The 13,153-nt window shown below is 50.2% G+C and overlaps 1 protein-coding gene across 1 annotated transcript in view; it reads right to left on the reverse strand.

Moving 5' to 3' along the window:
• Positions 1-13,153, reverse strand: part of CFAP46 (cilia and flagella associated protein 46) — a 102,704-nt gene that overhangs the window by 44,967 nt on the left and 44,584 nt on the right. Inside the window, 8 exon segments of the mRNA XM_027597015.2 lie at positions 381-586; positions 828-930; positions 932-988; positions 3,930-4,113; positions 4,464-4,602; positions 6,804-6,888; positions 12,198-12,360; positions 12,729-12,860. Coding sequence (XP_027452816.2) covers positions 381-586; positions 828-930; positions 932-988; positions 3,930-4,113; positions 4,464-4,602; positions 6,804-6,888; positions 12,198-12,360; positions 12,729-12,860 — 1,069 coding nt within the window.

The following is a 13,153-nucleotide window of genomic DNA, read 5'->3' on the forward strand; positions in this document are numbered from 1 at the left end:
CCCTCAGGAGGTCCTCGAGAACCAGAGGCTGAAAGAGCTGCCCTGGGAGGGCCCTGTAAAGAGATGATGGGGAGGAGGGATGCACAGAAGAAGGTTCTGGAAGCAGAGGGTCAGGGCTGCCGAAGGGCAGGCAGATGCAATCATGGGCTGGCTGTCCCCTCCACATGCAGAGGCTCCGGGCACCGTTGCCCGGGGGTACTTCGTGGTGGATGGGCAAGGGTGGTGGGTAGGTTTCAGAGAAGAGTGTCCCCAGCCACTGCAGCGTGGTGAGGGTCCTCTTCCGTGGGCTGCACGAGCAGGAGAGGCCCGCGGGGCTACAGGGAGAGGCATGGGCTCCTGCCAAGAGCTGGGGACCGAGCAGGGAGCAGCTCACACCTCACCTGCCAGATGCGCTTGAGGTATGTGTAGGCCATGAGGCAGTAGTCCTCGTAGCCGGCCACGCTCGGGGACACCATCAGGGCCAGCAGGGTGTAGGCGCGAGCCAGCGCCTCCAGCTGTCTCACGTTCCGAAGCTTCTCCAAGGGGACTGACCCTGAGTCCTCGGACACTACACTTTCTGGGGCTCCCTGAGTGGACAGGTGCTCCTCTGCAAGACAGGGGTGTCCAAGCCATGAGCATGTCCCAACTGGGCCCTTCTAGAAGGCGTACCCGCCTTCAGAGGCCAGGCAGGCCTTAGGGATGGTGTCCCAGGGCTCCTGCCCCCCGCATCCCAGGGCTCTTCCCCCAGCGTCCGAGGGCTCCTCCCCTGGCTGCAAGTCCCCTCAGGGGTCCGAGAGGACACGTCCACCTCAGGCCCGGCTCTGAACCAGAGCAGACCCCACCCTCACCTGCCAGCTCAGGTGTGTCACTGGCAGGTGTCATCAGCAGCAGGATGTCAATCGCCCACTTCAGGTGGAATGTCACGTCTTCCATAGGAAACTGTTTGTAATTACAGCCACTCGCTGAATTCCATGATGTACTCAACTTTTTGCCACTCACTCTCTGGCTTCTTTGGATGAAACAAAAAAGGACAGAAGAGACATGTGCTTACCACTCAGCATCCCAAACACTGAAACGGAGGGTGTCTTCTGGAAGCAAGTGTGTGCACAGACCCCGCCTCCACCACGGCGGGACCCTCTAGGGGGACATCTACTGTCCACACTCCTTAGAACCTTTCCGTTGCTGATAGTTTTGTCCCAAGACCAAAGCCTGGCAGATCTCTCCGGGCCCTCCACTCCCTTTGTGGGCCTGCCTGCCCCGCCTGCCCTTCCTGGCCCCCAGGCCTCCTGAGTCAGGCCGTCTTCAGTCTGTGCCCAGCTTTGTTTCCTAAGGCACTCATTCAAATGTGTACGTGAGGCACTCTCTGGATGGTTCTGTGGTTAACCAGAGCTCCAGGGGTCAGGGAAGATGCAGCTCTGTCCAGCAGGCAGCCCCAGAGTCCAGCAGGCAGCCCCAGAGTCCAGCCCAAGGCCTGGCCCATGCACAAACTGGGTCACAAGTCACCGCACCAGGGAGTGCAGCTGCTCCCCGGCCCTCACAGAGCAGAGCCAGCCCAGCCGATGGCACCTCTACCTTCCACCCACCCGGCCCCACTCCCCCACCCCAAACACCATACTCCACACCTGACCCTTGGGCAAGTGGAGGGGAAGCTGCCATCTGTGGGGCGGGGGAAGGCAGGAAGGGGCAGGGTGGTGCCGAGGAGCAGGAGTTTGACTTTGGGTGTTGGGTTGACACATGGTAAGATGGAAGGGGGAGTGGGCAGTGGGACATGTGAGGTGAGGGTGGAAGAGGGTCCAAAGCTACACACTCAGTCGTGAGGAGACTCGGGGTGGAGGTGGTGTTTAGCCCAGGAGCCTGGCTTGAGATCGTCAAGGTGAGAGGATTGTGGGATGGAGGCCTGAGCCCCTGCCCTCAGCCTCAGTAAGTGGGGAGGGAGGGAGGAGTGAGCGAGAGAGCGGGGCAATGTGCGAGCCCAGTGAAGGAAGCCTGTTGGGCGAGACAGGGCAGGTGGGGCCTCAGGACCCCCATGGCTGTCCTCGATGGCTTTGGCTAGAGTTCTGCAGGAAAGCTGGAGAGGGCGAGAGCCGGGTTGGAGTGTTTATGACACAACCATCATCTTCCCAACAAATGGGGCTGGGAAGACAGGGCATCCACATGCTCACGCCAGCCACAGAGTGTGACTCAAAGCAGATCAAAGATTCAATGCAGGAGCTGCAGCAATGAAGCTCCTACAACAAACACAGGAGTAGATCTTCGTGACCTTGGACTACGGGACAGCTTCCTGGATATCGTCCCGTTAGCATAAGCAACAAAAGAATAAATTGGATTTCATCAAAACTATAAACTTTTGTGCTACAAATGACATCATCAAGAAAGTGGAAAAGTGGCTGAAAAAACAACACAGAGAGAAAAAATTTACAAGTCTTGTATCTGATAAGGGGTCGTGCCCAGGATGCACGAGGAAGTCCTACAGCTCAACAATAAAAAGACAAACAACCAAATTAAAAATTGGGCAAAGCATCTGAATAGACATTTTTCCAAAAAAGATGGACACGTGGCCAATACATGCATGAAAATACATGCATTAGTCACCCAGGAAACACGATGAGATAGCACCGCCACGCGCCAGGACGAAAGAACCAGGCGGCCAGGTGATAGTGTCACCCAGGCATGGAGAGACTGGAGCCCTCTCCACCGCGGCTGGTGGGAACAAGCTCCTGGAAGGTTAGGTGGAGATCCACAGGGCCCCGCAGTTACACTGTTTGGGCTGTGCCCAAGAGAAATGTGACCACGTGTCCACACAGCGCTATTCGCAACAGTTAAACATGGAAAGAACACAAACACCCGTCCGATGGAAGACTCTCAGCCCTGAGCGTGAAGGAAGCTCAGACACAGCCTATCACATGAGGCCTGGACACATTATGCCAAGTGGAAGAAGCCAGTCACAACGGACACACCTTGTGCGACTGCACTTCCGTGAAATGTCCAGACAGAAAAACACTCATGGACAGAAAGTGGACTGGCGGTTCCCTGGGGCTGGCGGTGGGGAGAGCAGTGAGTACAGACGGACCGGGTTTCTGGATTGTGGTGGAATATTCTAAAGTTGACCACAGTGATGGCTGTGTAACCCTGTGTATTTACTAAAAATGTTTTGTACCCCTGAGAAACAGTAAGCAAGGGAGGAAGGGACTTGGGGTCGGGGGGACAGAAAGCCTTTGCAAGGAGCCTGGTGCCTTTCTCTGGAGTGCCGGGGTCCATGCTGCCTGGTCCCAGTGAACCTGGCGGGGACCTTCGTCTTCCACTGACCACTCAGCGTTGCCCACACAGAGCAGCGTCCTGACCCGTCCCCAGTTAACTCCTTCCCGAGAGACACGCCACCCCTGGGACCCTGGCTCAGTTGAGAAACCTCACGGCAGGATTTGCTCCGTGAGAGACGTTCTGTGTAACAGATATTTGGTGCCGGTGCGCCTGACAGGGCTTCCTTGTCCTTCCGCAATTCCCACCTGCCGCCACATCAGGCACCTCCCCTCGCCCGAATCTGCCCCCACGTCACTCACAATCTGTCTTGGTTCTGGTTGGGGTGGGGAGTCTCAGAAGGCTGCAGAGCCCTGCTCCGTCCGCAGCCCCGTCCAGCCTCGGGCGTCCCCCCCTTGGGTGGGCTCCACCCACTCCCCCCACAGTATCTCCCCTGCAGCAACACGGCACCCCACCCACATGAGGACCTCATCCCTCCACGCTGGGAAGGGGCGACAGAAGATAGGCCTCTGTCTACTGCCCTTGACTCATCAGAAAGGCATATCCCCTCCCATGGCTCCTCCGCTGGTTGAGGTCTTCCTTGGGGTGCCTCCCACGCAGCTGCCCAGGGGCTCAGCCTCCCTCCACGGGGCCACATCTATAGCCGGGTTGAGTCACAGCCTGAGTCACAAGCACCCAAAGCTCCTCAGTCGGACCTGCAAGGCTTGGATGGCGTTGTGGTAGCAGACCAGCTCTCCGTAGACACTCTTCGAGTTCAAGGCCAGACGGTGCCACATGTGTGCCAAATAATCTTCGCTTTCGTCTTTGAATTTCTGTATTTCCATTGTGAAATTCTGGTCAAGTTTGGCCTTCACAATGACCATATGTTTAAAAATCAAGCTAGAAAGAAGCAAAAGAGAGCAATTAATGCTTGAATGATAAACAAATACAGATAATGCTCCTAAAACTAAGGAATTTTTGTCCATTTTCCTACTCACAAAGACAAAACAGAATGGAACCTCAGTTCCTTGGCATTTGCGTGTGTTGTGTTTTAAATCCCCACCCTTCTTGTGTTGAATTCCCAGTGGGGAAATAAAAGTCATCCGTGGAAATGGGAACGTGGCGGTGGGCACCAGTGGGGCAAGCAGGGGAGGGCGGCTCTCTGGGAGCGGTGCAGACAGGTGAGGGGTCCTGGGTGTTCTGGGGTGGTCCCTGGGAGGGCGGGGCTCCTGGAGGGGAGGAGCACTCACAGGCGGTGCGCCGTCCGTGGCAGCACCTGCACAGCCTCGTCCAGCACCTTGAGGCCACCCTCCCAGTCACCATGGTCAGCGTGGCAGTGGAAGAGCAGGCCGTAGAGCGCGGCACGGAGTGTCAGGTCATCCTCAGCACCTGCAGTGGGACAGGTGCTCGGCAGTCTGAGAGGGGCCTCTGTGGACAGCAAGGCTGGGGTGCCCAGGGAACTCTCTCAGCACCACCCCCGAGGCTGTGGACGTTCCAAAGGGCAAGTGCACTGCGTCTGTCCTGTGCATCAGCAACCGTGTCGGCCCGACAACCACCCTCCGGCCAACACGCCGCCTGTCTGTGGGGAGCAGGGCCGTATGACATCAGTCCTTGAGGCCCGGTCACTCAGAAGAGGCTTATCAGGGGCTCACTGTCCCTGCAGCCACCCCACTGAGCTTTCTCCACCACGTGCTTCCAGAGCACCTCCCGCCCCCCACTTAAGCTTGCTCAAACTCTGCGACCTCCAAGCCCTTTCTGTTAGTCTTCTGTAACTCTAAAAATAGACACTGTGAGCACGAGGGAAGAAGAATCCGTTCCTGGCAGCCTTAGCCAGCACCGTTAGGAGTGGAAGCACCCTGCGGAGGGACAGAGACCAAGCCGTCTTGTTGACTTGCCACCAAACACACCACAGCACTGCCGAGCTTCAGTGCCCCATTGTCCCACGTGAGCAGAGGCCCCGCCGTGGGCACAAGACACTCAGAGGGCTCTATTTTATATCATTGACCATGTAGCTTTCTTTCCCTGTTTTGAATTGTTGGAGCAGATGAAGAGCATGCCTGGGGATCCTGCTACCCACATGCCACATTGCATGGGACCTGTGGGCCCCCTGTGGCCTCTCCGCAGCCAGTGCGTGGGGTCTCAGTATACGGGTGTCCCTGCTATCCACGCCCAGGAGCAGGTAGATTCAGGCACATGACCGGACAAGCTGGTCAGCCTCTGAGACTGGGGTAGCAAGGGCTGCTGATGTCTGTCATTTCAGTCCTGACTGGCTCAGGGGTCCTGCCTTTCCTCTGCCTCTCCCTGATCCATGCCAAGGAGCAGCATCCTCCCCGATCCACAGTCATGCTCATGTCTTTGAACAGTGACTGCTTTTCCAGTCCACCCATGGAGGCCTGTGGCAGAGACCCTGCCAGCCGTCGCCTGTGGGCACTGGGACCCCTCCTCCTCCACATCCCCCTGCAGGTCCTGCCAGGTGGGGCCTCGGGTTGCAGGGAGGCCTGCGAGTCCCCACCAGGGAGACCAGTGCCGTGTGGAGCCAAGCCTCTCAACTCTCGGGCTACTTTTTTACTGCAGCACGGCATAGCCCATCCTGACTAATATGACTACGTCTCACAGAAGTTATTCATTTAGCTCCCAAATTTGGTGAAAATATTTTCCCAGTGTTTACTTTTTAATTTTCTGTATTTCTCATTATTCTCATTATTTAAATTTTTGTACATTTGAAGATGTGAGTCTTTGCTCACTTTAAAGTTTAAGAAGTAATCTTCCCACAAAACACTTGCTATGCTCAATTCTACTTTCTGATTTTTCCCCTACACGCTTTGAATTTTTACTGCTACTCAACTGCTTACCCTATTTGACGTTTGGTGCTTATTTTGGGGCATGGAGTTCAGCGTGCACTCAACCTGCACGGTCTCCCAGTCGTGCTGTATTCTAGCAGGCAGACAAGCTCTGCACCGGGCGCCAGTTTCTGCCATCTATGGGAACTGTTGGGGTTTAGTACTCAACTTAATATTTAATTACACATGGTCGTATTTTTTTGTTCATTATTTTAAATCAAGTTTATCTCTCCAAACAGACCTGAAGTTCTCAGGGAGGGGAGACTGTTGTCCTAAAATCCCCAGCATTTACACTCCCCAACAGACACTGCGTCTCTTATGGTAACAGGGATGATTATCTTTTTAGCAGAATTAAACATGAATTCTTAAATATAGTTTTACTGTTCTAAGTTCAGTTTGTGTTTTGTTTTTGTTTTGCAAGTCTACATCTCCACATTTTTTTAAGGAAGTGGAACAGTATGATCTATCTGCCAGAGTAACCCAGAGGCTGGGTTTCACGGCAGCCCCTAGGCTGAGAGTACCTGCCCTGACCCAGGGGGCCCTGGACAGTGGGCCTCTAGGCTTTGGTGTCCTTGTGCACACAATGCGGATTCCACGAAGCTGTTGCTCATCACACCCCAAGCACCGAGCATTCACTCTCTGTGGTCACTGTCCTGATTAAGCGGCTCCATACGAGGCGGCAGGAACTCTCAGCACTCAACACTTCCCTTTCCTTGTGCTGGTGGCCGCGTCTGTCTTGTGTCTACAAACCTGGGAGAAAATGACCTTCTGTCGTCCCTCCACTGTGGAAGTCCGCCGTAGGCCACTGGTGCAGAAGCAGCACTTTCCCTTTTCCCTGAAGTAAAAACAAAGAAACAATACATATATATGAAAGTTGCAATTTATTCTTTCACCATTTTGATGTTTATTTGGCTCCATATCTAATTACAGAAATTGCAACTAAATTTCTGAAATACTAAGTCATAAAACATGAAGTCACATTTCACCCATAAGAGAAAGCTCCCCAGTGCACATAAGACCACACACAGAGAGACCACCTCCAACATAGCCTGCAGCTTTTTAATGACAGAAAGCATCCAAATCCATTTTAGAGCTTGAAATCAATGGGACCAAAAGCACATTAGAAAAACTTATAAGAGGCATGCCTGGGTGGCTCAATCAGTTAAGCATCTGACTGTTGGATTTCAGCTCAGGTCATGATCTCAGGGTCCTAGGATGACCCACATCAGGCTCCATGCTCAGCAGGGAGTTTTCTTGGTATTCTCTCTCTCTCTCTCTCTCTGCCCCTCCCCCTGCTTGTGCATGCTCTAAATAAATAAATAAATAACTTGTAAGATACAGCAAACACAGTGCTCAGAGGGAAGTTTATAGCTGCAAATGCCTACATGGAAAAAGAAGAAAGATCTCAAATCAAGAACCTAACTTTATACCTTAAGGAACTAGAAAAAGAACAGACTAGATCCAAAGCCAGCAGAAGGCAGATAAAGATTAGAGCACACATAAACAAAACAGAGATTGGAAAAATAACAGAGAAAATCAATGAAAAGATCAAGAAAATTGACCAAACTTTAGCAAGACTAACAAAGAGAAAAAAAGAAAAAAGACACTAAAATCAGAAGTGGCAGTGGGAACATTACCACCAACCCTGGCGAGATAAAAAGGATTCTAGGAGAACCCTGAGGGCTAGTGTGCACCAAAAATTAGAAGACCAGGAGAAATGGGCCAAAATCTTGAAACATACACATTGCCTAAGCTGACTCAACAAGAAATGGAAAATCTCAACAAACGTCGAGTAGAGACTGAATCAATAATCACAAACCGTCCAATAAAGAAAAGTCCTGGACCCAGTGCCTCATGGGTGGATTCTACCAAATGTCTAAACAATTGGCACTAATCCTTCTCAACTCTTCAAAACACTAAAGGGAAAGAAATACTTCCACGCTTATTCTGACACCAGCATTACCTTGATAGCAAATCCAGACAAACACATCACAAGAAAAATCACAGACCAATATCCTTTATGAATAGAGATGAGGCAAAAATCCTCAACAAAATTTAGCAAATAAAATCCAACAGTACAGTAAAAATATTATTCACCATGACCACGCGGGGTTCAACCCAGAAATACAAGAGTGGTTCATCACATTAATAAAATGAAGGAGAAAAACTACATGATTATCTCAACTGATGGAGAAAGGTATTTGACAAAATCCAAAACTTTTCATCATAAAATCTCAGAAAACTAGGAATAATGGGAACATTTCTCAACACACAAAGGGTATTTATCAAAAATCCACAGCTGACATTGTGCTCAGTGATGAGCAACTGAAGCTCCCTCCTCAGATCAGGAACAAGATGAGGGTGCCTGATTTCACTGCTGCTGTTCAAGATTCTCCTGGAAATTCCAGCCAGATTTATAGACAAGAAAAGAATAAAAGGTATCCCAATTAGAAAAAAAGAGGTAAAACTCTCTCCATTCACAGATGACATGATCCTATATATAGAAAATCCCAAAGAATCCCCAAGAAAATCATTAGAGCTAATAAAGCAATTTAGCAAAGCTGCAGGACATGATACAACAGTCAGTTGTTTTCTGTGTATCAGCAATGAACAATCTGGAAAGGAAACCGGGAAAGTGCTGGGGACTTACTTGTGTCCCCCCACCACCACCACCAAATTCACATGTAGGAGCCCTCGTCCCAGCATGCTGCTATTTAGGGGGTAATTAGGATTAGATGAGGCCATGAGGGGAGGGTCCCCACAAGACAGACAGCAGAGATCTTGCTCTGTCCCCACACTGCCCCAGAGGAGGGCAGAGCAAGAAGGCAGATGGATGCAAGACCCAAGAGGGCCTTCATCAGAACCTGACCACACTAGTTCCCTGGTCTTGGACATCCAGACTCCAGAAGAACATGAAACAAATTTCTGTTGCTAAGCCACCCAGTCACCCAGCATTTTGTTATGGCAGCGAAAGCTAAGACAGAAAGCAATTTCATTTATACTAGCACCTAAAAGAATTAAATACATCCAAAGAGGTGAAAGACATATCTGCTGAAAACTATGAAAACATTCTTGAAAGAAATTAAGGAAGACCTATACGAATGGAAAAACATCCATGTTCGTGGATAGAAAGTCTTAAAAATGTTAAACTGTACATACCACCCAAAGTGATCTACAGATTCAACACAACCCCTCTCAAAATTCCAACACCCTTTTTGGAAGAAATGGAAAAGCCAATCCTCAAATTCATGTGGAATTGTAAGGAGACCCCAAGTAGCCAAAACAATCTCAGAAAAGATTAATAAAGTTGGAAGACTCATAGTTCCTGACTTCAAAATTTGCGATGGTAATCAAATCAGTGTGGTTCTGGCATCAAGACAGACATACAGACCAATGGAATAGAAGAGAGAGCTCAGAAAAAAACTCTCACATATATGGTGAAATGATTTTTGACAAGGATGCCAAGATCATTCCATGGGAAAAGAACAGTCTTTTCAACAACTGGTGCTGGGGAAACTGGATTTTCACATGCAATGAAATAAAATTGTCCCCTGCTTTACAGTATATACCAATATTAACTCAAAGTGGGGGGGGGACCCTAAACATAAGAGCTAAAGCTATAAAACCCTTAGAAGAAAACACTGGAAAAATCCTTCCTGACATTGGATTTGGCAATGAGTCCATGGATGTGACACCAAAACTTAGGCGGAAAGAAAAAAATGATTGAATTTCATCAAAATTAAGAACGTTTATGCATCAAGGGATACCACCTAGGGAGTGAAAAGGGAGTCAAACAAATGTAGAAAAAAGTCTGCAAATCTTATGTCTGATAATGATTAATATCCAGAATATACAGAGAATTCTCACAATTCAACAACAAAAAACAAACCAGTTCAAAAATGGGCAAGGATCTTGAACAGATGTTTCCCAAAGAAAATATGCAGATAGCTAATAAGCACATGAAAAGATGCTCAATATCATTAGTCATCAGGGAAATGCAAATCAAAACCACAATGAGGTATAGGGGCACCTGGGTGGCTCAGTCAGTTAAGCATCTGACTTTGGCTCAGGTCGTGATCCCAGGGTCCTGGGATTGAGCCCCACAGTGGGCTCCCTGCTCAGCGGAGAGTCTGCCTCTCCTCCCTCTCCCTCTGACCCTCTCCTCACTTGTGTGCTTGCTCTCTCTCTCTCAAATAAATAAATAAAATCTTAAAAAAAAAAAAAACCCACCACAATGAGGTACCACTTTACACCTACTGGGATGAGTATAATTTTTTTTTAATGGGAAATAACAAGAGTTGACAAGGATGTGCTGGTGGGAATGTACAATGGTGCAGTTGCTGCGGAAAATAGTTTTGCATTTCTTCCAAAGATTAAACACAGAACTACCATATAACCCAGCAATTCCACTCCTAGGTATATGCCCAAAAGAACCGACATCAGGGACATAGAGATACTTGTACACCCAAGTTCATAGCAGCACTATTCACAACAGTGAAAATGTTGAAACAATCATGTCCATCAACAGATGAATGGATAAACAAAATATGGTCCATCCATACAGTGGGATATTATTCAGTCATAAAAAGAAAGGAAATATTGACACCTACTACAACATGGATGAACCTTGAGGACACTGTGCTGAGTGAAATAAGCCAGACACAGAAGGACAAATCCTGTATGATTTCACTTATATGAGGAACCTAGAGCCGTGTCCCATTCGTAGAGACAGAAAGCAGAGCTGTTGTCTAATGGGGACAGGGTTTTTGTTGGGGATGATGAAAAAGTTTCAGGTATAGATACTGGTGATGGTCATACAGCATTGTAAATATAATTAAGGTCACTGAATTGTATACTTTCAAATGGTTAAAATGGTAAATATTAAATTATGTATATTTTACCACAGTTTTAAAAAGCAAATTGGCAAAAACTGAACTTTAGGTTAAGTTTTATAAATGTCTAGACCTGGGCTTGGCAAACTTTTTCTGTAAAGTGCCAGATAGTAAGTACTTGTGGCTTTGCGGGTCACATGGTCTTGTCACAATTACTCCATTCTGCTGTTGTAGCCAAGCCACAGACAAGATGTAAATGCACAGGCATGGCTCTGTCCCAATAAAACTTTATTGACAAAAACAGGAGAGAGACAGGCTAGATTTGGCTCATGGGTGGTGGTTTGCCTACCCCTGGCTTAGACTATCAGAGGTCATAAATATCTTAGTAGGAAATCGAAAGCATCAACCAGTTTCTGATATGAGGCTATGATTTTCAATTTTCTTCTTGCTGTCTCTTGAACAGCAGTGTCCTGGGCCAGGGACAGCCTTGGGAAGGCCCAGCTCTGGAATCAGCATAGAGGGTGGCTCCCCCATCTCGTCCTATCCCTGCCAAACCTCCCATAGCTTATCTGGATGCTGGCCTCTGGGGCTCTGCTGGACATGTGGGCTGGACTGAGGGCTCAAGAAACTCCGTTCGTGGGCTCTGTCCTAGACGGTCTGACCACAGACCTCTGTCTGCCAAAGCCTATACCTGGAGGCCTTCCCTTCAGAAGGGCCCTGCTGAAAACCGCAGGTTTATAGGTATGAGTGTGGCCTTCCCTGGCAGATAGGAAAGGTGCTGGAAGCTCTGTGGGCAGCCGAGTCCTGGGGCTGGAAATCTCCAGGATGTGCACAGGACACATGTGGTCAGCAGGCAGGTGGGGCAGCCCTCACTGGCCTCCACACACCCTCTCAAGCTGAGTCTGGGCCCAGCTCTGCTGGCCTTGGGGCCAGGTGGACAGAGGGAGCTAGCCAGAGACAGTGCCTCTACCAAGACCACACATGCTGGTGATGGGGTGGGTGTGGGGTGGAGTCAGGCCAGGACTTTGGCTCTGCTGTGGTTTTCCTCATCTGTCTGAGTCTACTGTTCCGTTCCCACCTCCTCCGTCCTTTCCTCTCTCCTGCTGGAGCTTTCTAGGTATGGGTCAGCGTTCTCTAGGAGAGGAGGGACGGAGAGGCGGGATTTTGGAGATGTCACTGTCCTGCAGGCCCCCCACTCTGTTGGCCTTCATGTTCCTGGTTTCAACTGCTCCATGGGGTCTGTCTTTCCTTTTGGGATCTTGCCCACCCTTTCTGGAAGCAGCCTGCCCCACTGTGGCCCCACACAGCACACCTGCTTTTTCGTTTCTGTCTCATTGATGATGCTGATGATCCTCTGTATGACGTTCTTGTTTTTCTTCCTGTTGGCTGCAGAGGACAGGAACGGAAGCCAGGTGTTCCAGTAGTGCCTCACGGCCAGCATCACCAGGGCGCTGCTCCTCGCAATGCCCCCAAACCTGAAAGGGAATTCCTGACCTGGAGAGCTGTAGACATGGACGGACAACACAGCAGCAACATGTGAGGCTTCTGGATTTACAGGGTAGGAAGTGAGGCTGGGTGCCACAGAATACCCCACGACGTGTGTGCTCCCTCCCTCTGATGGCCACGTGGCCTGTGGTGACCCGCTCATGCCCAAGGGGGTGGGGTGGGGGGTCACCACAAAGGGTGAGATAGCTCTGGCCATGGGGTCACCCAGGGAGAGCCAGCCTTAGTGACAGTCCCCACTGAGCATGGTGTCCTTCATTTCATGGTCCAGCAGTTGCCATTTATCCCATGCACAGTATGCACCCCAAACCCCCTGACCACTCAGCACAGCACGGCGTACTTGGCACTCTCTACGAAGGCCTTGGCGGCCACCGGGCGCAGCTGCTTTCTCCCCTTCAGGTTCTCCATGATGCTCCTGCCCTGGATGCAGGCTGTGGTGCTCAGCATCTCCGCCACCAGTTCAGTCTCGACCCTGGGGACAGAGAAGTGCCTCACATGCAGGAGGGCTCTTCAGGGGAGACAGGTGCTATGCAGAAAGGTGAACGAGCCCTGGGGGCATCCACAGTAACCTCATGAAAGGCCCCAAACCACAACTGACTGGCTGAATCCAGTCAACTCACAGGACCATGACGCAGAGTCATGGACTGGTATTTTAAATGACTCATTTCTAAAGTGTTTTTGTCGTGCAGCCGCAACGGGTGAGCACCACAAGGCCCTCTGCCCTGCCCCCCACACAGGATGGCTGAGCACCACCAGGAACAATGG

Source organism: Zalophus californianus, chromosome 15 (assembly GCF_009762305.2).
Source record: "Zalophus californianus isolate mZalCal1 chromosome 15, mZalCal1.pri.v2, whole genome shotgun sequence".
NCBI classification, from domain to species: Eukaryota; Metazoa; Chordata; class Mammalia; order Carnivora; family Otariidae; genus Zalophus; species Zalophus californianus.